We start from the raw sequence: 26,995 nt of genomic DNA on the forward strand, positions 1-26,995 counted from the left end.
CCCTAGGAGCAGGGTGAGTTGGTCCAGGCACTTTGGCTCGGGCGGGTCTCTTGCCAGATATCTTTCCACCCTCGATCGCATCCCTGTGTCCACCCACCCTGGCATCCCGTCTCTGCCAACCGCCAGGGCGTGAACCCTTCGATTATTTCTCCCCGGAGTACGTTCATCCCACACTTTTAAAGAGAAAAGAAAGAGAGGAGAAGAAAGAGTGAGCTTCTATGATAATTAAGCTGCTGACAGGCAGAGGAAGCATGGCCAGGAACTCAAGGCCGGGATGTATCTCCAAAGGCCCAGTCGGCTGACACGGGGCATCTGCTCTGCCCGCTGCTAATGGCTTGGCTCGACCTCATTAGGGCAGCAGCCAGCTGTTTGATCAATCTCTCCAGGAGACGCAGAGAAACCCACAATCGATACTAGCCTAACAGTTGAGTGGAGGCTGGGGGCGTGTAGTGGTGTTCTCCCATAAATCTCCTTGGGAAATCTGGAGCCAGTGCAACTCTGCGGTTGCATGAGGGTTAAGAGCCCTACTGGATCGGACCATACATCTAATGACCCCAACATCCTATTTCCAACACTGGTCATCTAGATAACTGCTTGAAAATAAGGAATGGTTGTCCCCAGCAATTGATTACAGGTATACCGCCTCTGTGACTGGAGGTTCCATTTAGCTACCATTATTAAAAGCCACTGATCGACCTGTTCCCACGGATTTGTCTAATCTTGTACTGTGGTGCATGCCTTAGTATCATCTAGATTAGACTACTGCAATGTGCTCTACGTGGGGCTGCCCTTAAAGACTGTCTGGAAGCTATAGTTGGTACAGAATGCTGAAGCCAGAGTGTTGACTGGAATGGGTCATAGGGACCATATCACTCCACTCTTGTTCCATCTATACTGACTTCTAGTTTGCTTCCAGACTCAATGTAATGTGCTGGTGTTGATAGGTAACAGCTGGAGATCTCCTGCTATTACAACTGATCTCCAGCCGATAAGAGATCAGATCACCTGGAGAAAATGGTTGGTTTGGCAATTGGACTCTATGGCATTGAAGTCCCTCCCCAAACCCTGCCCTCCTCAGGCTCTGCCCCCAAACCTCCTGCCGGTGGCGAAGAGGGACCTGGCAACCCTAGGTATTGACCCTTAAAGCCCTGTACGGCCTGGGACCACACATGTTAAGGACAGCTTTCTCCCATGTGAACCTATTTGTACACTGCAGTCATCTTCGGAGGCCCTCCTTCAGTTGCCTCCGCTATCTGAGGCTAGATGGGTGGCAACCCAAGAAAGAGCTTTCTCGGTTGTGGCACCAGGGGAGATTTGTCATGGAATCTACCCAGGGAGATTCTTCTCTCCCTCTCTATCGGTATCTTCCACCAGTGGGTGAAGACTTTTTTGTTTCATTTGTCATACCTCCAATAAGGGTTGCTGGCCCTCCTCCCTAGGTCTGGTGTTGTTTGTTTATGTGTTTTTATTTAATTATTTTATCATTTTAAGTGTTGTTCGGATGTTTTAATTTTTTTTTGTTCACCATCTTGGGGACCCAGATTGGCTGGACAAGTGGCATTAAAATGTTTTAAATAAATAAAAAACAAATTTAAATAATCCCTATTTTAAAAAAGCAAGTAAGTGCATTAATGCCTCTTGCGGCAATGAGTTCCACAAGCTAATTATATATTGCATGAAGAAATACTTGAATTATGTCAAAGGCCTTTATTTCTGAGGAAGCATGTTTCGGCAAGTAGGTAAGTAGTTGTAATTGCTTTATAAACTGATACCTTTTAGCATTATTATTTAAAAAATAAAATTACGGTACATTGCTGCTCGATTTAGAGACAAAATATTTGGAAATATTTATCTATAGATTGATTGTCCATAGACTTATCCATAGACAGTGAGATAGATTACAGTGGGTAGCCATGTTAGTCTGTCAATAACATAGAAAAGAACAAGAGTCCATTAGCACCTTAAAGCGTAGGGCTTGGCAATAGATAGGGTTTCCAACCTCCAGGTACTAGCTGGAGATCTGCTATTACATCTGATCTCCAGCCAATAGAGATCAGTTCACCTGGAGAAAACGGCCGCTTTGGCAATTGGACTGTATGGCATTGAAATCCCTCCCCTACCCAACCCAGCCCTCCTGAAGCTTCGCCTCCAAAATCTCCCGCCAGTAGCGAAGAGGGACCTGGCAACCCTAGCTATAGATAATGGACTAGTTGATATGGTCAGGATGGTAGCAGAAGGCATGTAGCTATGTTTGTCGACGTGTCGGTTTCTGGTATAATGTGGTGCTTGTGTGTCCTCGTGTATCCGTACTGTGGTGTTCAGGAAGTTTATTTCTTGTTCAGAGTAATTCATCGTTAGATCGAATAGAGATCTGGGATTCCTGTCTCATTACCAATGCTAATTTCTCCACGCCTACTACCCCTCTGCATATCACACCTAATCCAATCAAAAGCATCCAAATGCTTTTGACATTTACATTGCCACTGTGTGTCTAATTCAGTCTTCTCTACTTAAGGAAAGATGTACTCACATTCTAGCTGTATTTGAAGAAGTGCGCTGTGGCTCACGAAAGCTCATACCCTGCCAGAAATTGTGTTAGTCTTTAAGCTGCTACAAGACTCTTGCTCTTTTCTATTGCCATAGACAGGGAATGCAGGTAACTGTGTTGGAAAAGCAAGCAAAATCCAAGAAACAAAACCATATAATACTTTTTTATTTGGCGTAACCAAAGTAACACAAAACAGCGTGCCAGCATTTGAGTTCTCCACCTACTACCACCCAGTCTATTCCAGAGTGCCAGGTATCCCACAGGGTTGCAGACAGGTGGCCTAAAGAGCAAAATTCAAACCCAGGAAGCTAGCTACTCAGCTTCTTAACCATCTTGCTAAGCCCCCATCCATCCCTGTGTGTAGTGGTTAAGAGTGGTGGTTTGGAGCAGTGGAGTCTGATCTGGAGAACTGGGTTTGAGTCCCCACTCCTCCATGTGAGTGGCGGAGGCTAATCTGGTGAACAGGATTTGTTTCCCCACTCCTACACATGGGGAAGGGAAGGTGATTGTAAGCCCGTTTGATTCTGCCTTAAGTGGTAGAGAAAGTTGGCATATAAAAACCAACTCTTCTTCTTCTTTTGTTACGTGCCATCTAGTTGCTTCCGAATTGTAACTACCTTATGAATTAACAATCTCCAGGAGGCCTCCAAGGAATACCAATCAATCAAACAAACAAAAACACCTCCTATCATTAACAATCTTGCTCACGTCTTGCAAATCGAGGTCCGTGGCTTCCTTTATTGAGGCAATCCATCTCATGTTGGATCTTCCTCTTTTCCTGTTGCCTTCAACTTGTCCTAGCATTATTGTCTTTTACAGTGACTCTTGGCTTTTCATGATGTGACCAAAGTAGGATAGCCTTGCTTCAGCCATTTTAGCTTCTAGGGAGAATTGAGGCTTGATTTGAACTAGAACCTACTTATTTGTAATTTTGGTGGCCCTTGAATCAATTTTCTTCCTGGGAGCTTGCTTCATTGTCCAGCTTTCGCATTCATACATGGCAATGGAGAATACCATAGTTTGTGGAAAAGGCTTCCTCTGGAGGTGGTGGGCTTTCCTTCACTGGAGGATTGAGAGTTGGGTGGGGGGAGCTCTTCACACAACACATAGTTTAACTGTGGAACTCCCTGCCCCAGGATGTGGCGATGGCTGCCAACTTGGAAGGCTTACATGTTCATGGAGGAGAGGGCTATTCATGACTACTGGTAAAAATGGATGCTGATCGTGATGTGTGCCTATTCTCTCCATGATCAGAGGAGCATGCCTATTGTATTAGATGCTTTGGAACACAGGTAGGATGGTGCTGCTGCAGTCATCTTGTTTGTGGGCTTCCTAGAGGCCCCTGGTTGGCCACTGTGTGAACAGACTGCTGGACTTGATGGGCCTTGGTCTCATCCAGCATGGCCTTTCTTATGTTCTTATGTGGCTTCCTCATGTGCTGGATAAACGTTCTCAAGGGGCCAGGTCCGGCCCTCAGACCTTATGCTTGACACCCCTGATCTAACCTATTTTCAATTGAGCTAGCCTGGCCAAGATGGTGGTGGTGTGTTGTTTGTTTGTTTTAAAACACCCTGTGGTTTCCCCCCCAGCTCTTTAGATAGCTCAGCCTCAGCTCCAAAGTCAGAGGGAGGAGCGCTGGATCATTTACATGTATTTCCATAAACTGGTTCGTAAAGGAGTGGGCCCCAAAGCAGGCCCAAAGAGAACAGCCAGTTTCTTAGCAGGGCTGGAGGGAGGGTGGAACAGGGCTCGAGTCAAGGCACGCTTTGCGAGAGCTCTCGGCCCTTCTCTGTGGCCGGCGGAATCAATGCTCGCTCTGTGGAGGGGGAAAGATGTGGCAGGAAGAGGGTGGAGGATGTGTGGGAAAGGCTGGGAGGGGGAGAGAGAGAGAGAGAGAGACGCTTCCTGAGGGGATGGAAGGAGAGAGCACTGAAGGAGTCCTTTCCAAACTTCCAGAACAGTGAAAAGGGTTTCAAGAGAGCTGGTTGCAACCAGATTTGGGGTCTCAGTAGTGCCGAAAAGGGGGTCTACTCATCACACCCCCCCCATGCTCCCGACTTGGGATTTTTGCAGACCTTCCAAGAATCAGTGGGCTTAACCAGGATAACCTCAGAGACTCCCAAGCTCATCCCGAAGGAGAACTTTACATTTCATCATACCCCCTTGCCAACTGCACCAAGAGCAGTCATCTGGATTTCCCCCTATTAGTGGCAGACTGGAGTCTAACCTCATCAGAGGGCACGGGGATCACCTTCGGCTAATCTGGCTTTCCAGGGAATCGGGTCCCCCTAACCATGCTCTGGTTTCCGATCCTATGGGCAACGGTTCTGGGCCCTGGGGGTACAGCTTCGGCGCTCTCTACCTGCCAGACTTTGGACCTGGAGGTGGCCCGGGCCCGGCGGGTACAGGCCGTGCGAGGGCAAATCCTCAGCAAGCTGCAGATGGTGGCGCCTCCCGAACAGGAGCAAGGGGTGCCCGACCAACCACCCCCCGAGGTGATGCTGCTGTACAACAGCACGCGCGAGTTGACGCGGGAGCGAGCGGCCTGCGACGGGCGGAGCAGCAGCGAGGAAGAGGAGTACTACGCCAAGGAAGTGCGGCGGGTGGACATGTTGCCCCCCGGGCACGCTGACAGTAAGGGGCGTGACGAGGGGGGTAGGAGATAGCTTGGAACGGCGCAGGAGGAATGGGGAAATAAAGGCATGTAGAGGATGGATTATGAGGAAGGGTGCAGAGAAGGATGTATAGACAGCAACTGGGAGAGCCAGTGTGGTGTAGTGGTTAAGAGCGGTGGTTTGGAGCGGTGGACTCTGATCTGGGGAACCAGGTTTGATTCCCCACTCCTCCACATGAGCGGTGGAGGCTAATCTGGTGAACTGGATTTGTTTCCCCATTCCTACACACGAAGCCAGCTGGGTGGCCTTGCGCTAGTCATTTTCTCTTAGCCCCACCTACCTCACAGGGTGTCTGTTGTGGGGAGGGGAAGGGAAGGTGATTGTAAGCCAGTTTGATTCTCCCTTAAGTGGCAGAGAAAGTTGGCATATAAAAACCAACTCTTCTTCTTCATCTGGGATCAGTCTATCAATAACCACTAGACGTGATACCTAAATGGAACCTCCATGTGCAGAGGCAGTATACCATTGAATACCAGGTACTGGGGGAGGTCTGTTGTGTCGATGCTCTACTGGTAAGATTCTCAGTGAGATCTGGTTGGTCACCGGTAGAAACAGGACGCTGTCCTTGATGGTCTGATCTGGCAGGTGGGCTTTTCTTGTGTTCTTGTGTTCGTTTAAAAAGGAAGTAAGACAACTTCACTAGAGAATGGTCTGTCCATAGTTGTGGCTGAATGGTAGAGCATCTGCTTGGCATGCAGAAGGTCCCAGGTTCAATCCCCAGCATCTCCAGCTAAAAGGATCAACTAGGAGGTGAAAGGCCTGAGACCCTGGAGAACTGCTCCCAGTCTGAGTAGACAAGCTGACCCTGATGGACTGATAGTCTGATTCAGTATAAGGCCGTTTCATGTGTTCAGGGTAACTAAATCGAGCCCCCCCTACTCGGAGGCAGCATAACCCTGAGTAGCAGATGCTAACTCTGCTCTGGTTAGACCTCACCTAGAGTACTATGTTCAGTTTTGGACACCGCAATATAAGAAAGATGTAGACAAGCTGGAACATGTCCAGAGGAGGGCAACAAGGATGGTGAGGGGTCTGGACAAGTCCTAGGAGGAAAGGTTGAAGGAGCTGGGTATGTTTAGCCTGAAGAGGAGAAGACTGAGGGGTGATATGATAACCATGTTCAGGTACTTGAAGGGCTTTCATATAGAGGATGATGCCGAGTTGTTTTCTGTTGCCCCAGAAGGTCGGACCAGAACCAACGGGTTGAAATTAAATCAAACGTTTCCGTCTAGACATTAGGAAGACTTTTCTAACCGTTAGAGCGGTTCCTCAGTGGAACAGGCTTCCTTGGGAGGTGGTGAGCTCTCCTTCTCTGGAGGTTGTTAAGAAGAGGTTAGATGGCCAGCAATGCTGATTCTATGACCTTAAGCAGATCATGAGAGGGAGGGCACCTTGGCCAACTTCTGGGCATGGGGCAGGGGTCACTGGGGGTGTGGGGAAGGGGAGGTAATTGTGATTTTCCTGCATTGGGCAGGGGAGTTGGACTAGATGACCCTGGGTGTCCCTTCCAACTCTACGATTCTGTGATTCTATGATTTACAGGGAAGGAGTGCTATAGGAGCGCTGTCGGTTCCATGCCCAGGTTGTAGGCTTCTCAGAGGCGTTTGTTTGGCCACTGTGGGAAACAGGAGGCTGGAGGCATAACCCCAACGAAAAACCGAGTTGGAGCAGTGAATCAAAGTGACCATGCATAACAGACCCTAGATGATCCAACTGGTCACATCTAGCAGGGCTTTATGTTCTTAGACGGCTAGGGTTGCCAACTGCCAGGTAATAGCTGGAGATCTCCTATTAATTCAACTGATCTCCAGCTGATAGAGATCAGTTCACCTGGAGAAAAATGGCCGCTTCGGCCATTGAACTCTATGACATTGAAGCCCCTCCCCTCCCCAAACCCTGCCCTCCTCAGGCTCCACCCCCAAAATCTCCCGCCGATAGCGAAGAGGCAACCCTATAGACGGCAAAAGGCAAGGGAGGAATAAGGGCCCTGTTCCCATTAACCCTGTGTGATGACTGCCCCATCATAAGATGTCTTGCGTGTCTGAACATCCCTATCAGAGCAACTTGGTACCTCCCCTACAGTCTTCTGTGAGTGGGATTTATTCCCCCGTTCCGCTCTGGGTCTTCTAGATCTCTCCAGGGATGCGACAGATTGCATTTTAGGCAGGTTAACATCAATTTGACATGGTAAACACAACATGCGGGGAGATAATGGTGGTAGACCTCAGTGCATGACGCTAGCACCGTTTCGCACTTTGCTCTAAGGCAGACTCAGATCTGCCTACAGGTGCGCCTGTCCTGTTTTGGGAGGGAGGGCTGTGGCTCAGTTTGTAGAACATCTGCTAGGCATGCAGAAGGTCCCAGGTTCAATCCATGGCATCTCTAGTTAAAGGGACTAGGCAAGTAGGTGGTGTGAAGGACCTCAGCCTGGGACCCTGGAGAGCCACTGCCGGTCTGAGTAGATAATACTGACTTGGATGGACTGAGGGTCTGATTCAGTATGAGGCAGCTTCATGTGTTCATGTGTGTTCGTGTGAAGACTCAGAATGGTGGGAGGGAATAGCTTGGAATTTAAATGGGTTACCTTTTGGCCCCTTCCCCTCCTTTTCCGGACATAATTCCTATCAACCACCGCCCCTTTCTCCTCTCCACAGACACCATTGCGAGCACCCAGCCCAGCCCCTTCTTCCGCCTTGTGCGCTTCGATGTCTCGGGAGCCGAGCCCAACCTCAGCAGCCTTGTTCAAGCCGAGCTACGAGTCTACCGGGTGCCGAACCCCCGGGCTCGAGCCACGGAGCAGAGGGTGGAGCTGTATCAGGTGAGGGCCCAGTACAGAGGGCGACTAGCCAAGGAGGGACCCCTTGCCAGCGTGGTGTAGTGGTTAAGAGCGGTGGTTTGGAGCGGTGGACTCTGATCTGGAGAACTGGATTTGATTCCCCACTTCTCCACATGAGCAGCGGAGGCTAATCTGGTGAACTGGATTCGTTTCCCCACTCCTATGCATGAAGCCAGCTGGGTGACCTAGGGCTTTTCACAGCTCTCTTAGAGCTCTCTCAGCCCCACCTACCTCACAGGGTGTCTGTTGTGGGAAGGGGAAGGGAAGGTGATTGCAAGCTGGATAGAATCTGCCTTAAGTGGTAGAGAAAGTCAGCATATAAAAACCAATTCTAATTCTTCTTCTTCTTCTTCTCCTCCTCCTCCTCCTTCACCACCACCACCACCACCACCACCTACCTATCAGCTTTTTATCCTGCCCTTCCAAGGAGCTCAGGGCAGTACTCATGGTTCTTCCCTCCTCCATTTTATCCTAACAACAGCCCTGCAAGGTAGGCTGACAGAGAGGGACTGGCCCAAGATCATCCTGTGGGGGAACTGGAACCTGGGTTTCCTCAGTCCTTGTCCAATATAACCACTTCTTCACACTGTCTGTCCTTATCACCGTCCCTCCCGTGTTCAGCTCCGAAGTGTCTCCTCCTGGTACGGTGCCAGGGTGGTTATTCCCAAAAGAGGTCCTGTGCCTTTAACAGCATCCCAAGAGTCTGAAATTCAGCAGGTACATTTTCCCCTAGTATTCAATCACAAGGGAAACTGCACAGAATATATTTCACACTTGTTATAAGCACAAAGCTTTTTGCAAGCAAAATGAAGGAGGTGATTCTCTTTGCTGAGTAGAGTGGTGTTCTGAGGGTTTTTGTTTATTTGTTTTTGGGCCCGGCTCTCCAATTTTGCCGAGCAATGCTGGGCACATTCACAACAGGCTGTATTTCCCACAGGTGGTCCGGGCATGGGAGCCCTCTGCGCCAACCCAGCGTTATGTGGAGAGCCGGACGCTGCGGCCAACAGATCGGGCAGAGTGGGTATCGTTCGACGTCACTGATACTGTCAGCCAGTGGCTGGATAAAAGAGGTGAGGGCTGCCTTTCTCCTCTCAGCCCTGTTTGTATTGAGTGAAGGCTCTTTGCCTAGGAAAGTTTCAGGTTCAGGAGTTGCCACACACCTGATTTGTTTTGTTTTTACAGTTCCTGGACAGAAACAGCCAATGTGGTGTAGCACTTAGAGTGTTGGAAAAGGATTTGGGACACCCAGGTTTCAAACCCCCACTCTGCTAGGGAAGCTGGCTGGGGGACCTGGGACCGGTCATAAACTCTTAGTCTAATTTACCTCACTGGGTTGTTGTGAGGATAAAATGGAGGAGAGGAGAACCATGCGTGGTGTAGTGGTTAAGAGTGGTGGTTTGGAGTGGTGGAGTCTGATCTGGAGAACCGGGTTTGATTCCCCGCTCCTCCACATGAGCGGTGGACACTAATCTGGTGAACTGGATTTGTTTCTCCCCTCTTCCACATGAAGCCAGCTGGGTGACCTTGGGCTAGTCACACTCTCTCAGCCCCACCTACCTCACAGGATGTCTGTTGGGGGGAGGGGAAGGGAAGGTGATTGTAAGCCAGTTTGAGTCTCCGTTAAGTGGTAGAGAAAGTCGGCATATAAAAACCAATTCTTCTTCTTCTTCTTCTTCTTCTTCTTCTTCTTCTTCTTCTTCTTCTTCTTCTTCTTCTTCTTCGCCACATTGGGAGAAAAGCTGTGTACCAAATAAAGTAAATGAATGAATAAATAGAAAATAAACCTTACTTAGCCTCATTTCAGAGGATAAGGGCCGTAGCTCAGTGGTAGAGTATCTGCTCGACATGCAGAAGGTCCCAGGTTCAATCCCTGGCATCTCCAGTTAAAGAGATCAGGCAAGTATGTGATGTGAAAGACCCCTGCCTGATACCCTGGAGAGCTGCTGCCAGTCTGAGTAGACAATACTGACTTTGATGGACCAAGGGTTTGATTTAGTATAAAGCAGCTTCATGTAGACCTGCTATTTTGGGGAGGGGCTGTGGCTCAGTGGTAGAGCATCTCCCCGGCATGCAGAAGGACCCAGGTTCAATCCCCGGCATCTCCAGTTGAAAGGACTAGGCAGGTAGGTGATGTGAAAGACCCCTGCTGGAGACCCTGGAGAGCTGCTGCCAGTTTGAGAAGAAAATACTGACTTTGATGGACCGAGGGTCTGATTAAGTATAAGGCAGCTTCGTGTGATAGCTGTGTTGGTATGCAGCATGCTGGGTACCCAAGGTTGGGTGAAAAGAAAATATATATAAATCTATGTATAAATACTGAAAGTATAATTTATTAGGAGCACTATGTAAAATTTAAAATTATTTAAAAGTATTAAAATAGCACAATGGCATATCTTGAGGTTGATAACTGTAACCCCATACCAAACGCATTTCGGCCTATGGGGCCTTCAGCAGTGGTTAATTAAAACCCTTTCTTAAGCCTGCACACATTTACAGAAATACATTAATTAATACAAATACAAACAGTTCAAACCCAACCAGGCATGTATATATGTTGTAAATTCTATTCACAATTACTCAAACATCTGTTATAATTTGTTCTTGTTGTAATACTGGTTAGTAGAATTCTCTCATATACTCTGTGTGCAGGTATCAACCTAGTAAAGTAGTTGCAGCATGACAGCTATTCGAGTCCCGTAGCACCTTACAGACCAACTAGGAGTAAGTAGAAGCTTTCAAGAATCCCTGACAAAGGGCGCTTTGACTCTCGAAAGCTCATACCTCGAAAATCTTGTTGGTCTCTAAGGTGTTACTGTTGAATCTGGCTGTTCTTATTTAGTCCAGGCACCATCTCCTTCCGCTCTACCTGCCATACAGCAAATTTGTTAAAGGAAAGTTTAGCCATTCTCTTTCATCCAGCTAGGGTACAATTACTTTAACATCTCTGCTGCTTCTCCTTCGGCCCCACGGTCTGCCAATCAGACCACATCTATGGCATTGCCACTATGTTTTTTCTCTGACTACCCCTGAGCTCTTTCATACTAGCCTGATACACACAGAAATAGGGTTGCCAGGTACCTCTTCGCCATCGGCGCCAGATTTTTGGGGTGGAGCTTGAGGAGGGTGGGGTTTGGGGAGGGGAGGGACTTCAATGCATAGATTCCAATTGCCAAAGCGGCCGTTTTCTCCAGGTGAACTGATCTCCATTGGCTGGAGATCAGGTGTAATAGCAGGAGATCTCCAGCTAGTCCCTGGAGGTTGCAATAAAAAAACAATGCAGGCTCAATGATATCAAACTCTATATTCATAAATCAAATTACAAAAAAACGTGCACCACAAGATATAACAAGTGAAACAAAAATTATTACGTACACAATATATACAACAATTGTTCACAATGTGACAAAATTCATAGCAAAAAGCTCAATGGCAGTCTCCAAGTAAACGAAGTAGAAAATCAATGATGAGGGTACGTGAACCCAAAGTCTCTAATGTAAGGTTTGCTGCTCCAAATTAGGAGAATAAGAAGGGAGGAAACGCTATTCCGGATACTTGTAGCGCTTTCACCATAAGCATAGCTTCGTCAGCTGAATTGGAGGCAACAGCCTTCCCCTGCCGGTCACAAGCGAACCTTACATTATAGACTTTGGGTTCACATACCCTCATCATTGATTTTCTACTTTGTTTACTTGGAGACTGCCATTGAGCTTGCTATGAATTTTGTCACACTGTGAACAATCGTTGTATATATTGTGTACGTAATAATTTTTGTTTCACTTGTTATGTCTTGTGTTGCACGGTTTTTTGTAATTTCATTTATGAATATAGAGTTTGATATCATTGAGCCTGCACTGTTTTTTATTGCAATTAATTGTTGATTTAACAGTGATTGTGAGTCTTTGTTACTAGTCCCTGGAGGTTGGCAACCCTACGCAGAAACCAGGCAGATGAAGCTCTTCCTGGCATGAGGGAGACACAGTGCAGGGAAGACCTTCCCCTGCTCCACTTCTAACTGAGATGAGGTTGCTGCTGTTACAAGGCTGAAGAAGAAGAAGAGTTGGTTTCTATATGCCGACCTTCTCTACCACTTAAGGAAGAATCAAAGCAGCTTACATTCACCTTCCCTTCCCCTCCCCACAACAGACACCTTGTGAAGTAGGTGGGGCTGAGAGAGCTCTAAGAGAGCTGTGACTGGCCCAAGGTCACCCAGCTGGCTTCGTGTGTAGGAGTGGGGAAACAAATCTGGTTCACCAGATTAGCTGTCAGCCAGTGGCTGGATAAAAGAGATGAGGGCTGCCTTTCTCCTCTCAGCCCTGTTTGTATTGAGTGAAGGCTCTTGTGGAGCCGCTCATGTGGAGGAGTGGGGAATCAAACCCGGTTCTCCAGATCAGAGTCCACCGCTCTTAACCACTACACCATGCTGGCAGGGCTAGTTAAAAAAAAAAAAGGTGGCACCCCTATTTGCTCTTCCACTCGTGAAACTGTTGATTTCCCCCACTTCCTCTCCAGAGAGAAACCTGGGCCTGAAATTTGGGGTACACTGTCCTTGCTGCACTTATGTCCCTGCTGGGAACACGATCAACCCCAACCACAGCGAAGAGCTGGAGGTGCGCTTTGCAGGTATGCAGGGAGCTGAGGGTGGGGGGAAGGGTGTGGGAAGATTGCAGCACCCTTCTCTCCAGATCATGAGAGGGAGGGCATGTTGGCCATCTTCTGGGCATGGAGTAGGGGTCACTGGGGGTGTGTGGGGGAGGTAGTTGTGAATGTCCTGCATTGTTCAGGGGGTTAAACTAGATGACCCTGGTGGGCCCTTCCAAATCTATGATTCTATGATCCACGAGAGCTGTCCATATGTGCAGGCCTGGACGATGACCTCATCAAGGAGGCTTGGAAAGGACGCGCCCGGCCCCCCGATCTCAGTGGCAAGGCCCCCCACTTGATCCTCACATTGTTGCCCCCACACCGCCTGGAGCCTCCCCCAAAGGGGCGCCGCCGTCGAGCAGCCAACGCCCCTGCCTGTACCAGGTGAGGCACCCTAGTAATTCAGAGAGATCTGTACAGTATTGGGCCCTGAAGGACCCAACAGGGGAAGATGTATGGGGAATATCTTGAGAGGGAGGGCATCTTGGCCATCTTCTGGGCATGGAGTAGGGGGTCACTGGGGGTGTGGGGGGGGAGGAAGTTGTGAATTTCCTGCATTGTGCAGGGGGTTGGACTAGATGACCCTGGTGGTCCCTTCCAACTTTGTGATTCTATGACTCACCAAGCCACTCATGCTTTTCTTTTGTGGGAGACCACAAAGGCTGTCGGGGTTAACTCTGGAAGACCCACCTGCCCCCCCATCCCTTTAAAATGGCCCCGTTTTAGGGATGCCAGCCTCCAGGTGGGACCAGGGCATCCCCTGGAATTATAGCTCATTACTACAGAGATCAGTTCCCCTGGACAAAATGGTGGCTTTGGAGGGTGGACTCCCTGGCATTGTACCCCACTGAGGTCCCGGTCTTCCCCAGGCTCCATCCTCAGATCTCCAGGAGTTTCCCAATGTGGATCTGGCATCCCTACACCCCCCATCCTCCGCTGGAGGCCAAGGGGGACCGGGCAACCCTACCCTGTTTCCACCTTGCTCCCAATCTCATCTGGATCTCTGCCTGACACCTTGTGTCAATGAGTTCCATAGGCCGCAGGGTGAAAGAGGAAGGTGTTAATTGGCTGGTAGGTGGTATAACCACCCTTACCTTTTTCATATTCCATCATGGGGACTTACATACTAGCCCTGCTCACAACTTCCAGTGAACGTATGTACAATTCATGTAGAGTACACTTGATTTTTCTTTATTTGTGCATTGAGTAATTCTTATGTTATGTTCAACACATGTACAGCTCAATGTGTGACTTAAACCACATATTTATCCAGGTAGTGGTTCCTGGTTTTATTTATAAAGTCAACACGTGTTGGCTCTTTCTTACAGACAGGTGTACGTACGCACGTACATGCAGGATGTATGTGTGTTCACTGTAACGTGTGAACAGGGCTGGTGTTACTCCACTCTTCAACAACAGCTGGATATAACTATCCATCTTGCAATTTCTAGGGGCTGTCCAGATTTCATAGCTAGGGGACATTGACAATCTGCTCACGCACACTGTTTGGTCCCCAGTTTGTAGTAAGACAGGGGCCTTTTATGCAGGAACATTTCCCCACGGTCAATCCTGCTGACTACTTTGGGGCTTCCTTGTGATTATGCATGCCTTTTCCACTCGTCCAAGATCGCCTCAGTCTCCCCACGCGTTTTGCCCGCGTTTTCTGGCTAAAACACAGGCAAAATGCATGGGGAGAGTGAGGCAACCTCTGACAGGCAAAAAAGGCATGCATAATCAAAAGGAAGCCCTGAAGCAGTCGGCGGGGGTGACTGCGGAGAAACGTCCCTGCATAAAAGGCCAGAATGAGACATTATCTGTGGCTGAATGGGGCAATCGGAAAAAAGTACAAGTGGTATTCCTCTGGTTTCTCTCCTCCTCCTTTAGCTACCTCCTTTAAACCCCCCCCCAAACTGTGGCCATCTCTTTAAAAGAAGAGCCAGTGTGATGTAGTGGTTAAGTATCCGACCAAAGAGTTCTGTGGCCATCTCTTCTTTAAAAGGAGAGCCAGTGTGATGTAGTGATTAAGTATCAGACCAGAGAGTTCTGAGTTCAAATCCATCTTCGGCCATTAAGCTCACTGGTTAACCTTTCGTCCACTGCCAGCCTAACCTGCCTCATAAAAGACAGATGAAATAACATGCAGTAGTAAACATGGTATGGAATCAGCTCCTTATGCTTCCCTTCCCAGGAGTACTGACCAGGGTTGTTGTCTCCACACCCTGTATATTGATTTCCGCAAAGATCTGAAGTGGAAATGGATCCACCAGCCAAAAGGCTACAAGGCGAATTTCTGCGCTGGGACCTGTCGCTACGTATGGAGCACGGACACGCAGTACAACATGGTGAGAATCTGGCTCATGAGGTATCCCAGGGGTGGATGGATCCTTGAGCCCAAAGGGGGAGGTGGTTGTGAGTTTCCTGCATTGTGCAAAGGGATGGACTAGATGACCCTGGGGGGTACCTTCCAACTCTATGGTTCTATTATTCTGATCCCCAACCTTTCCTTTCCCATTATCTTGTCTTTGGGCACAGATTGGCATGAATTTGTGCAAAGCAGTACAGAAGCAACAAAGCACACTGTGTTTTTAGACTGCATGTGCTGTAGCAGGCGTAACCCTAGAAGAGGCATTCCCATCTGGAGGAGAGAACAGGAAAGCCTCTTCCTAGATAATGCCTGCATACATCGTGGCAGGCACCATTTTAGAAGAGGCATTCCTTTCTGGGTGTGAGAAGGGGAAATGAATGTTACAGCAGGTAGAATCTTAGAAGAGGCATTCCCACTTAAAAGGGATAAACGATTATTTGATAACTCCAGCCCAGATGAAACAGGAACCGTTATAGAAGAGGCATTCCCTCCTGTGTCATAAAGAAAGGGGAACCTGGAAGTGTAAAGAGGGTGTTACAGCAGGTAGAATCTTAGAAGAGGCATTCCTAAAGCGGGTCAGTGCCTTTCGAGTGACTAAGCTCTTAGAATTGACCCCTTCCTGAGGTGGTATGTTATCTTATTCAGCCAGTCACCTACTAAGCAGGACTCAACTACTTTACTCACTTAAAAAAGCAAGTCTTTTTATTGATATACTTCCAGTAAATATGTGTAAATGCAAGTTACAAAGTCTTTATGTTCAGTAACAATGTATGGTTACAATGTATACTGTAAAGCAAGCAAGTTCTACATACTATTCAGTATTAAAATCCAACACTTCAAATATAACAGTCAAATAAGTCTGATTTAGTTCAAAGTATCTAATTCACACTCTAGAATAATATATTTGTAAAGCCATACATACCAACAGCCTCTTCTTGAGACCCTCTGAAAGAGGTCTGAAGTACTAGCCTTTCTGTGTCTGTATTTATACTATTTCAGTCACTTTGTGGCTGTTGGTTTATCAAGGTATGTGAAACCGTTTCTCAAGGTAGGTTTCACTATCCTTCTATCAAGAAGCTAAAGGTAGGTGAAGGAATGACTGTCCTTCAATCAAGCCTCCTATTCCATTACCTTATTTGGATTTCCCCTTACAGGAGACTCTTTTACTAACTATAAACAATCAGTTTTAAGCTTTATCCCTACTCTATATATTCAATTTTAGTATCATTCTTATCTACAGAAAAAGACATTTCATTTGAACCCATTCATTAAGTTCCTGGACCTAGCATTCATGTTTAAATCATAAAACACAATTATAGTTTACATTTCAACATTAGTATCACATGAGTAGATGGACAGCATATCTGTATGTGTAGTCATTGGAGTCTGACATTAGAGTCTGCGTTCAATAACTATAAAGGACTTGAGAAACTGATTCTCAGTCTACGTCAGGTAAAGGACAATGAGAAACCAATTCTCAGTCTAGAGGACAATGAGAAACCGTTTCTCATCTGGGAAGGTCTTTTACAATGATATGTCACTTGAATGTTACTGAAGCCTCTGTTAGAGTGATAGAGACAAAAGCCTCCTGCATATAACATTCTTCTTTCTTTTAAAAGGACATTAAACTTCTTTATGTATTTTCTGCAGTTAGTATATGTAGTTGTGTTATGTTCTGAATAATTCTGCATATGTACAACATTAATACCATGTTCATGTGCTCTAATATGTCAAAGCCTGTAACATTCCCACCTGGAAAGGGTAAATGATTCTTAGAGAACCACAGCACACATCAGACAGGAAGCATTATAGAAGAGGCATTCTTTCCTATGTCCTAAGGAAAAGGGGACCTGTCTTTTAAAAAGGTGTTTGCTATTTCTTGTCTGCATAAGCGCTTGCATTAAATATATATATATTTAAAAACACACTTACAACCTGTTGCCTGACTAATCATGGCCAGCTTTTTAGCAGAGGGACACTTTACAAATTAATCTAACCAACGGATTGATTAAAACGTCGCAGGGTTTAAAGCAAAGACTTTAAAGGAGCCAGGACAGTAGGGTTCAGTGGTGGGATTACAGGAATTGGGCAGTAAAGGGAAAACGGGTAGAGGCTTGTATTTTGAGCTGCGATCTTTGATCAAGCTCAGGAGCTGGAGGAGCAAGGCTCACAAGCAGGTATCCTTCCTAACAACCTCTCTGTTCCCCACCCGCCAGGTGCTGCCATTGTTCAACAAGCTCAACCCCGAAGCCTCAGCCGCCCCCTGCTGCGTCCCTCATGAACTGGAGCCCTTGACCATCCTCTACTACGTAGGCCGCTCTCCCAAAGTGCAGCAGCTGAGCAACATGGTTGTGAAGTCTTGCCGCTGCCGCTGAGGACACTGGGAAGTTGGGCTCGCTCTGGGACACGGACCTGAAAACTGGGAGCGGGGGCCCTGGCCCCTCCCGTGACCTTGCTCCAGCCACCGGTCAGAGGGTCCGCCCTTTTATTCTGGCCCAGCCGACCGGCAAGTGATTTCCCCTCCTGTCATGGTTCCCCACTACCACCACCAACACCACCACCAACAAAGGACTCCTCCATCTTTGTTTTTGCCTGGATAATCTGAAGAGCAAAGTCTTAAGGTTGCCCCTGAGCTCGTTCACCATCACATGGAAACAACGAGATACTCTGGGATTGAAGCCTGCCTGGATTAGGGTTGCCAGCCTCCAGGTACTAGCTGGAGATCTCCCACTATTACAACTGATCTCCAGCCGATAGGGATCAGTTCTCCTGGAGAAAATGGCCGCTTTGGCAATTGGACTCTATGGCATTGAAGTCCCTCCCCAAACCCCGCCCTTCTCAGGCTCAGCCCCAAAAACCTCCCGCCAGTGGCGAAGAGCGACCTGGCAACCCTAGCCAGTGTGGTGTAGTGGTTAAGAGCAGTGGCTTGGAGCGGTGGACTCTGATCTGGAGAACCAGGTTTGATTCCCCACTTCTCCACATGGGCGGCGGAGGCTAACCTGGTGAACTGGATTTGTTTCCCCTCTCCTACACATGAAGCCAACTGGGTGACCTTGGGCTAGTCACAGCTCTCTCAGCCCCACCTACCACCCAGGGTGTCTGTTGTGGGGAGGGGAAGGGAAGGTGATTATAAGCCGGTTTGATTCTTACTTAAGCGGTAGAGAAAGTCGGCATATAAAAACAAACTCTTCTTCTAGCCAGGATGCCCTGCCGCCTAACCTCATTTACGCAGGGCCTGAGTTCATTTGCTCTGTGGCAAGAGAATGGCACTTGGCACATGCTCAGAGACCGCTTTATCATCCCACCATTTGTTTCCAGTGTGCTGCCCTAGCACGAGGGCTCTGGGGAGCCGCAGTATAAGCTAGGCCCCGGGCGCACGGCAGAGATCCGTCCCAAAGGGAACTCCGCCAGGCAGTGTTCAGTTTCTTTCAGAGGAAGTCGCACGGCAGCCCTGGGGGGGGGGGGGGGCACAGCCGCGCACACAGACATATATCCCAAACCAAGTGCCTGTCGAGGGTTTGGCACCGGGGAGGCGAGTGCAAACAGAGGGCAGCCTGGCAGAGGGAGAAGCAGGTTGCTGGACAAAGGGCCCCTTGATAGGGAAAGGGGGGTACTGGGCACCAAGAGAAATGAGGCTGTGTTTTAGGAGTTGCGCGTGTGTGGGGAGGGGGAGATAGGAAGGGAGGCAGACAGAGGGGGCTGGGAGGGGGAGCCTCCGCAGGTAAATATTTGAGAGCGGAGCTTTGTGGTTTTTGGATCCGTGTGTCAACATGACACTCCGATGGAGACAGAGTCCTGGCAGCGCCGGGGGTGCGGGGAAGGCCTGGGACGTGGGACCCGGACGACACTGAACGGCTGAATCATGCTTTCTGAACTCAGCGCCCCATCCTTGTCCCCAACCCTACCCCCCCATGCTTCCACTTTGCAAAAACCCGTCCTAAGAGGACCTGGAACCCGGCAAGAACAACACATTTGGAGGAAGGTGTTTGTCCTCCAAGTTTCCAAGTGTTTATTTCTTTTTAAGAAGTGACTAATTTGGCCCGGAAAGCAATGACTTTTGTGGGCTAGTTAATTTAATTATTCTGTGCCACATTGTCCTCCCCCAGGTTCCTACCTAAACTCCAGCCTGAATAGGAGAGCCGGACGTTCAGCATCTGAAAGAATGGTGCCTTTTAATAACTGAGGACCCCCCATGCCATACCCCCCCTGCCTTTCAAAAGTGGCGGCTGGGGGAAGACTGCTGTTAAAGGCACAAAACTCCCTTAGACACGCAGAAGTAGCTGCATGAATCTTGGGGTCCTGGCTTATGTGGTGAGGGAGCCAGCGTGTAGTGGTTAAGAGCGGAGGTTTGGAGCCGCGGACTCTATCTGGAGAACAGGGTTTCATTCCCCACGCCTCCACATGAGCGGTGGAGGCTAATCTGGTGAACCAGGTTGGTCTCCCCACTCCTCCACATGGAGCCAGCTGGGTGACCTTGGGCTTAGGGTTGCCAGGTCCCTCTTTGCAACCGGCTGGAGATTTTGGGGGCGGAGCCTGAGGAGGGCGGGGTTTGGGGAGGGGAGGGACTTCAATTGCCCCGTAGGGTTTTCCAGGCAACAGATGAACAGAGCTGGTTAGTGGGTTCCGATGATCAGGGACACATAAATTCCCTGTTCCATAAATTTAATGACACCGTGTATTAATTATATAAAACTACAGGTCTTGTGATTCATTGCACCTCTGGGTATGATGTGAAAATGCCTACTCTGAAAAATCTGAGACTCTGAAAATGAAGGTCCTGAAGCAGAGATAGGAACTACCTGAAATTCACAAGTAGGCCATAATGGATGCAGAATTCCTCCTGCCCGTATCCTACATTGCTGGGTCAAGGTTACCCCCCAAGACACTTCATTTTTGCTAAGCAACCACTGCATACAAATTGGATTGAAAAATATCCCTTATCTGGATTCTTTGTAAAAATCTGAAAGAATTATGTATAGTCCAGATTAAGCGCAACGGTTGAGAGATCTCAGATCCTAATTCAGTGGTTCTCTGACAGATAGGGTTGCCAACCTCCAGGTACTAGCTGGAGATCTGCTATTACAACTGAACTCCGGCCGATAGAGATCAGTTCCCCTGCAGAAAGAGGCCACTTTGGCCGTTGGACTCCATGGCATCGAAGTCCCTCCCCTCCCCAAACCCCACCCTCCTCAGGCTCCACCCCAAAAACCTCCCACCGGTGGTGAAGAAGGACCTGGCAACCCTACAGAGAGATGATCTAAACCTTCCTTGTTATTGATCTTTGCATCTCATCTGATTTGTGTGTGTGTGTGTGTGTGTACTGGCAGTAGGGTTGCCAGGTCCCTCTTCGCTATCGGCGGGAGGTGTTGGGGGCAGAGCCTGAGGAGGGTGGGGTTTGGGGAGGGACTTCAGTGCCATAGAGTCCAATTGCCAAAGCGGCCATTTTCTCCAGGTGAACTGATCTCTATCGGCTGGAGATCAGTTGTAATAGCAGGAGATCTGCTGCTATTACCTAGAGATTGGCAACCCTAATTGGCGGGGTAGCGCTCAGTGTAACTTCTGCCCTATAATGTTCCTAGTCTGCAAAGGAGGTGTACTGTCTACTGAGCAAAGTGCTTGATCTCTACAGGTGCTATGTCATTCACCAGGGTGCCTAAACCCCATTATTTCCTCCCCTCCTGCTATCTCTGCAGCCCTGCCTGCTTCCCTCCCCCCAGGCCCTGCTGAGCAGCCAGCACAGCCCAAATAACAAAACAGCAGGCCCGTTTACTTATGCAAAATTAGAACGCGCTCCCCCAGTCACTTAGATGTCTGGTTGAAAGCTGAAACGCTGCATCGAAACACCAATCAGCACAATCCTGTTCAATGGGAAAACTGGCAAATTCTTCTGGGTTGGACAACGCCCCTGTCAGGGATGTATGTGCCGAGTCAATCTCTGCCTCCTGCCTTGTGGAAGAGAAACCAAGCGAGTGAGGCACCAGAGGATATGCCAAGATTAATTACTGTTGTTTGTTATTTGTGTGTGTGTTAAGTGCTGTAAAGTCGCAGCCGACTTATGGCGACCCCTTTTGGGTTTTTCATGGCAAGAGACTAACAGGTGGTTTGCTAGTGCATTCCTCTGCATAGCAACCCTGGTATTCCTTGGTGGTCTCCCATCCAAATATTAATCAGGGCTGACCCTGCTTAGCCTCTGAGATCTGACGAGATCGGGCTGTACCATGCTGCCTTCCCTCCTGTGCCATTAATTTTTCTGTTTAGATTACCTGAAATATATTACCAAATTAGACTGGATCAAGTCCAACAACAAAGGGCAACAAAGATGATGAGGGGTCTGGAGACCAAGTCCTATGAGGAAAGGTTGAAGGAGCTGGGTATGTTTAGCCTGCAGGAGAAGAAGACTGAGAGGGGATAGATAACCATCTTCAAGTACTTGAAGGGCTGCCATATAGAGGATGGTGCCCCAGAAGGTCGTACCAGAAACAACGGGTTGAAATTAAATCAAGACTTTCCATCTAGACATTAGAAAGAATTTTATAACAGAGCGGTTCCTCAGAGGAACAGGCTTCCTCAGGAAGTGGTAAGCTCTACTTCCCTGGAGGTTTTTAAGAAGAGGTTTAGATGGCCTTCTGTCAGCAGTGCTGATTCTATGACCTTAGGCAGATGATGAGAGGGAGGGCATCTTGGCCATCTTCTGGTCACTAGGGGTGTGTGTGGGGGAAGTAGTTGTGAATTTCCTGCATTGTGCAGGGGGTTGGACTAGATGACCCTGGTGGTCCCTTTCAACTCTATGATTCTATTCTGGTTATCCAAGTGTGCGCCACCAAGTTGGCTCACCACACCTGCAGAATCAAAGCAAGCACAGACAGCCCTGCCGATAGGCTGTTTCACAATTGCCCCAGTCCACAGCCCCTGTTCCTCAAGCAGGAAGCAACCGAACACCATTTGACAAATACCGTAGTTATCTTTTATTTATTTTTTCCACTTTCCATTTCTGAGGGCTCTGCTGATTCTCTAGGAGGAAGGGGGAGGAGAGAATCTTCTTCCGCACGTGCCCCCCTTTAGTCAATCACTCCTCTCCCCTTCAGTCGAAGGTGCAGTTTTTCTGCCTGCTCTTCTAACTGCAGTGTGAGATGATGGTTCACTCCAAGACACTTCTTGTAGTCTGGCGAGATGTGGCGGCCAAGACAGACAGAGACAGGAACACAGGGTGAATTTTTACATATTACCTTAATAGGTTCTCCACCAGGATCCAGGTTAGGATCAAATCTTCATTCAGCCATTTCAGTGTTTGGGGAGGGGAGGGGCTTCAATGCCATAGTGTCCAATTGCTAAAGTGGCCATTTTCTCCAGGTGAACTGATCTCTATCGGCTGGAGATCACTTGTAATGGCAGGAGATCTCCAGCTAGTACCTGGAGGTTAGCAAACCACAAAAATAAAGCACGCCTGTGCTAGTACCATGAGGTTAGGAAATCAGCACAGAGATATCGGTACAAAGTGGACACAGTGTAGTGGTATTTAAACATATATTGAAACTAAATGCAGTGATACATACAAGAACACATACAACTATATACAGATATACAATTCTTTTTCTAATGCAGTCTTTATGCAAAAAGGTATTCTTGAGTGATAGTAATTGTAGGAGAATTCTTAAAACAGTCCATAAGGTACTTCAAGAAAGCTTAGCTACTGCACTCGGGAGTATCCTACGGGAACCAGCTGAGTATAAGATATGTGATATACTTTGTAAGGTTGAATTTAATTGGGGGTGAAGAAATTTTCTTGAAATGGCCGTCCCCCCATCTACTATTTCCCTATGAAGATATTTCTTGAAGTACCTTATGGACTGTTTTAAGAATTCTCCTACAATTACTATCACGCAAGAATACCTTTTTGCATAAAGATTGCATTAGAAAAAGAATTGTATATCTGTATATAGTTGTATGTGTTCTTGTATGTATCACTGCATTTAGTTTCAATATATGTTTAAATACCACTACACTGTGTCCACTTTGTACCGATATCTCTGTGCTGAGTACCTGGAGGTTGGCAATCCTATCTTTGGGGCTGTTTCAGTTTGGGAAAACGGTGCAGACAGGAGGGCTTCCTTCCCCCCATGTACCGTGGTCCCATCTGATCCAAAACTCTTGTGGCAGCCCCCTCTCTACCACATAGACTGTGTAACTGTGAATTGGTCCCTAGTTTTCACTGAGAGGAACCCAACAAGGTGTGGGTTGTAATGCTTCTCTCTAGACACACACAGGTTCAGTTCAGACAGAATGGGGAAACCATGGTTTATTTTTAGCTACGGTTAGTTTATGAAACCAGGGGTTGGCTAGCGGACAGCTATTCAGATCCCAGTTTGCCTCGCCAAATGCTGGTTTCATCCCCTTTGCTCTGAGCAGGTGTCTCAGAAGTTTGGGTATGTACCAGGGAGTTACCGGGGAATGAGCAAGGATTGAGCCAGGATGTCCGTGCAGTAACTATTCTCCACATAAGGCATCCACAGTGGCCCATAGGGCAGTTTCCCCGCACATTCCTTGCCTCAACCTTCCAGTGTGTCAGGATTCCTCATCAGGGGATGAGCACACTGTGGTGGTAAATCCCATGGAGGCAAAAACCTGGTGGCTGGGCCTTCTGACCCCCCCCCACTCAGGGGCCATCAAGGGACTTGTGGCCAACTGTGGCAACCCAACCAGATGCTCAGGAGACTCAGGGGCAGAAGCCGGCATCAGAAGGAAGAGTGGCCCATTTCCAGGGATCCCACGGTCACCCCCGGGACCCCAAGAGCAGAGAAGATGGAAAGCCCAGACAGAAACACAACTTGGATGGTTAAGGTTGCCAGCCTCCAGGGGTGAATAAAAACTGAATAAAAAGAACAGCACCCAACCAATATTAAATATTATACAAAATCTATTAGAAAGAGTGTAAGTGTATGTCATACCAAACAAATCACAAAATACAGGTGATACAAAGCACAAGACAATGCAAAAACGAAACACAGCAATGTAACTGGGAAGCACACCGAAGTGTGACACCCGTACTTCCATCCTGGTGTAGAATACAATATATGAACTCAATAAAGTCAATGCACAGTCGTCAATAGTCATGTAAATACATTGACCAAAAAAACATTACACCATTGTACTGAAAAAGGAGGGAGGGGATTTGATCTCCAGGTTCGAAGACAAGCAGGGTGTCGTAACGTCAGAACGTCTAGATCGTTTTGGCACGTTTTGCTGTGGGCTTCTTCAGCCGCAGTGCATTCAAGGTTCAGAAAATGTCATTTCATAATAGGTGAATGAAACAGGACCTCGGAGGGTTCAGCTCTGGAATGACATTTTCTGAATGTCATATTGAGGACTGTGCATTGACTTTATTGAGTTCATATATTGTATTCTACACCAGGATGGAAGTACGGGTCTCACACTTCGGTGAGCTTCCCAGTTACATTGCAGTAGGTGTTTGGTTTTTGCATTGTCTTGTCCTTTGTGGTTTGTATCACCTGTATTTTGTGATTTGTTTGGTATGACACTCACACTCTTTCTAATAGATTTTGTATAATATTTAATATTGTTTGGGTGCTGTTCTTTTTATTCAGTTACATTATAGCACCGAGCCTGTTTTGTTTTGGTGAACCTCCAGATGGGGGCAGGAGATCTCCTGCTATTACAACTGATCTCCATCCGATAGAGATCAGTTCCCCTGGAGAAAATGGCCGCTTTAGCAATAGGGCTCTATGGTACCGAAGTCCCTCCCCTCTCCAAACCTGGCCCTCCTCAGGCTCCGCCCCAAAAATCTCCACCGGTAGCAAAGAGGGACCTGGCAACCCTATGGATTGTGAACAACTGACCATGAAGCATCCAGAGACCTAGACCCACTGTAACGCTTTGCAGGATGCCAGAGAAGGTCCAGCTGTGAGCTCCTGCAGACTCTAGGACCACTGGCGGGGGATGGGGGGTAGGGTTGCCAGATTCAGGTTGGGAAACTCCTGGAGATTTGGGGACAGAGCCTGGGGAGGACAGGGACTTCATTGGGGTACAATGCCAGAGAGTACACCCTCCAGAGCATCCATATTCTCCAGAGAAATTGGTCTCTGTAGTCTGGAGACAAGCTGTAATTCCCACCTGGAGGCTGGCATCCCTATCTAGGACACTTCCTCATTCCAATGAATAGTGTCAGTTCCGCTCTGGCTATTGTGGGATCAACAACTCTGATAGTGCCTGCTTTTTTTTAAACTTATTTTTAAGAAGCAGTAATAGAGCTTTCGCTATAGCATTATAACACCAGAATACGCTGTGTGCTAGGTCCTCTGAATCCCCAGGCTTTGTTTTTTAAAAATGTCTCCAGCCCCCTTCAGTGCTGAGATAAAAAGAAAAGGGCCTATCTCTGCAGTGAAAAGGGCTAGAGGCTTTTTATAAAAACAAAAGCTGGGAATTCAGAGGGACTTGTAGACCGTTATAATGTTATAGCAATGTGTTGATTGCAGATTTTGGGTTTCTTTTTAAGCCCAGAAAAGCCTTCTGGTGACGGGGCAAATGATGGTGTGGGGTGGGGCTGAGGCAAAGAAAACAGTGCCGTTGTGGGCAGCACCTGCCAAAATGCATCCCTTCCTGTCCACACAGTGTACAAACACACTTTGTTCTCTTTCTACAAAACTGTTTTCCACAAGGGACAGGCTTGTCTAGTTTCCTGCGGCTGCTGCGGCTGCTGATAGACCACAAAAGCAACGGGTCTTCTACTTGGCTGTTTTCCCTGTCGTTTGTTTTTTTCTTTGCCCCAGTCCCCCAGCAGTGGTCAGCCCTTCCCCCGTGCAACCAGGTCTTTTCCCCTCTTCCCCCCCACAATGGCAATTGAATATCGTTATGACATTATAACAGTCTGTGCATCAGGCTCTCTGAATTCTGAGGCCGTTTATTCAGGGTCGATTCTGCTCCTCGCTCAGTGCTGATTTTTTATATCCAACCTTTAAAATGACTATTCACGAATCCCAATGCAAAAGGAGAAAGTCAAACAAATTCCACCCCCACTCGCCAGCTCCTTCATTCCTTCGTTTGGATAGCCATTAGCAATAGTTGTTTGTATAGCTAAGCCGTGGCTGGGATTCTGCATGCTTCCTTCAGTGAATGCTTCGATGCGAGGGCGGAGCAATTACAAAAGGTCGCGTTAAAGGGGTTCTTAAGAAATGTGAAGCGGGTATGAGCCGTGGCTTCGCAGTGACATCTGGAATGACGGTTCAGCGTGAAGAAATCAAAAAGATATGCCGGACACTTCAGCCTGGAGCGTGCTGCTAATTACCAAGCATAAACGGCCCCAGTCATTGTTTAAAAACAAAGTAAGACGCCTAGCCCCTTTCGTTACAGAGTTATGCCTTTCCCTTCATATCGGTATAATGATACCAAACTGGAGTAAAACCTCCACAGGGAAGCAACCTGTGATTAAAAAAGTAACAACTTCATTGTTTCAGATTCTGGTTTGATGGATCCTAATCCACCACAATAAGTGGAGGGATTTGCACTAACTAAAGCTAGTTTAGTTAAACCAGGGTGTCAGACTATGTCTGAGCTGAGCCATAGGTCTAAAACGCATGGCCACTTAGCACAGTTCCAGCCCAGTTCCATCCCCGTTCCACCCAGGATCAAATGAACCCACATTACCTGGAATGAGCAGGGACTAAACTATGTGCAAATGGATCCATGTAAACAGAAAACGCGGGTTCCTGCTGAGTAAGCCCTCCCACCCCCCGCTGGTAATTTTAAAAGCATTTTAAGAACTAAAAAACAAAAAACGGAGCTACCTGAAAGAAAGGGGGGGGGGGAATCCAAGCCTCATTTTAAAAAAGACTTTCTTTTTCTCAGAAAAAGCTCCCAAGTAGCAGCAGGCAGGAAACAGTTGAATCCCTGCCCCTTCAAACACTGCCTTGTGTTTG

General features: G+C 47.8%; 2 protein-coding genes across 2 annotated transcripts in view; one reads left to right on the forward strand and one right to left on the reverse strand.

The window, feature by feature from the left end:
• RPS6KA4 (ribosomal protein S6 kinase A4) overlaps positions 1-26,995 on the reverse strand; it is a 336,421-nt gene that overhangs the window by 184,020 nt on the left and 125,406 nt on the right. The window lies entirely within an intron of this gene.
• On the forward strand, positions 4,843-17,451 carry LOC130480846 (transforming growth factor beta-2 proprotein-like). The gene is made up of 7 exons (XM_056853469.1): positions 4,843-5,182; positions 7,878-8,041; positions 8,997-9,129; positions 12,569-12,679; positions 12,919-13,084; positions 14,889-15,042; positions 17,282-17,451. Exons 1-7 carry the CDS (start codon positions 4,843-4,845, stop codon positions 17,438-17,440), a joined length of 1,227 nt encoding a protein of 408 aa, XP_056709447.1. The 3' UTR covers positions 17,441-17,451.

Source organism: Euleptes europaea, chromosome 7 (genome assembly GCF_029931775.1).
Source record: "Euleptes europaea isolate rEulEur1 chromosome 7, rEulEur1.hap1, whole genome shotgun sequence".
Taxonomy (NCBI): domain Eukaryota; kingdom Metazoa; phylum Chordata; class Lepidosauria; order Squamata; family Sphaerodactylidae; genus Euleptes; species Euleptes europaea.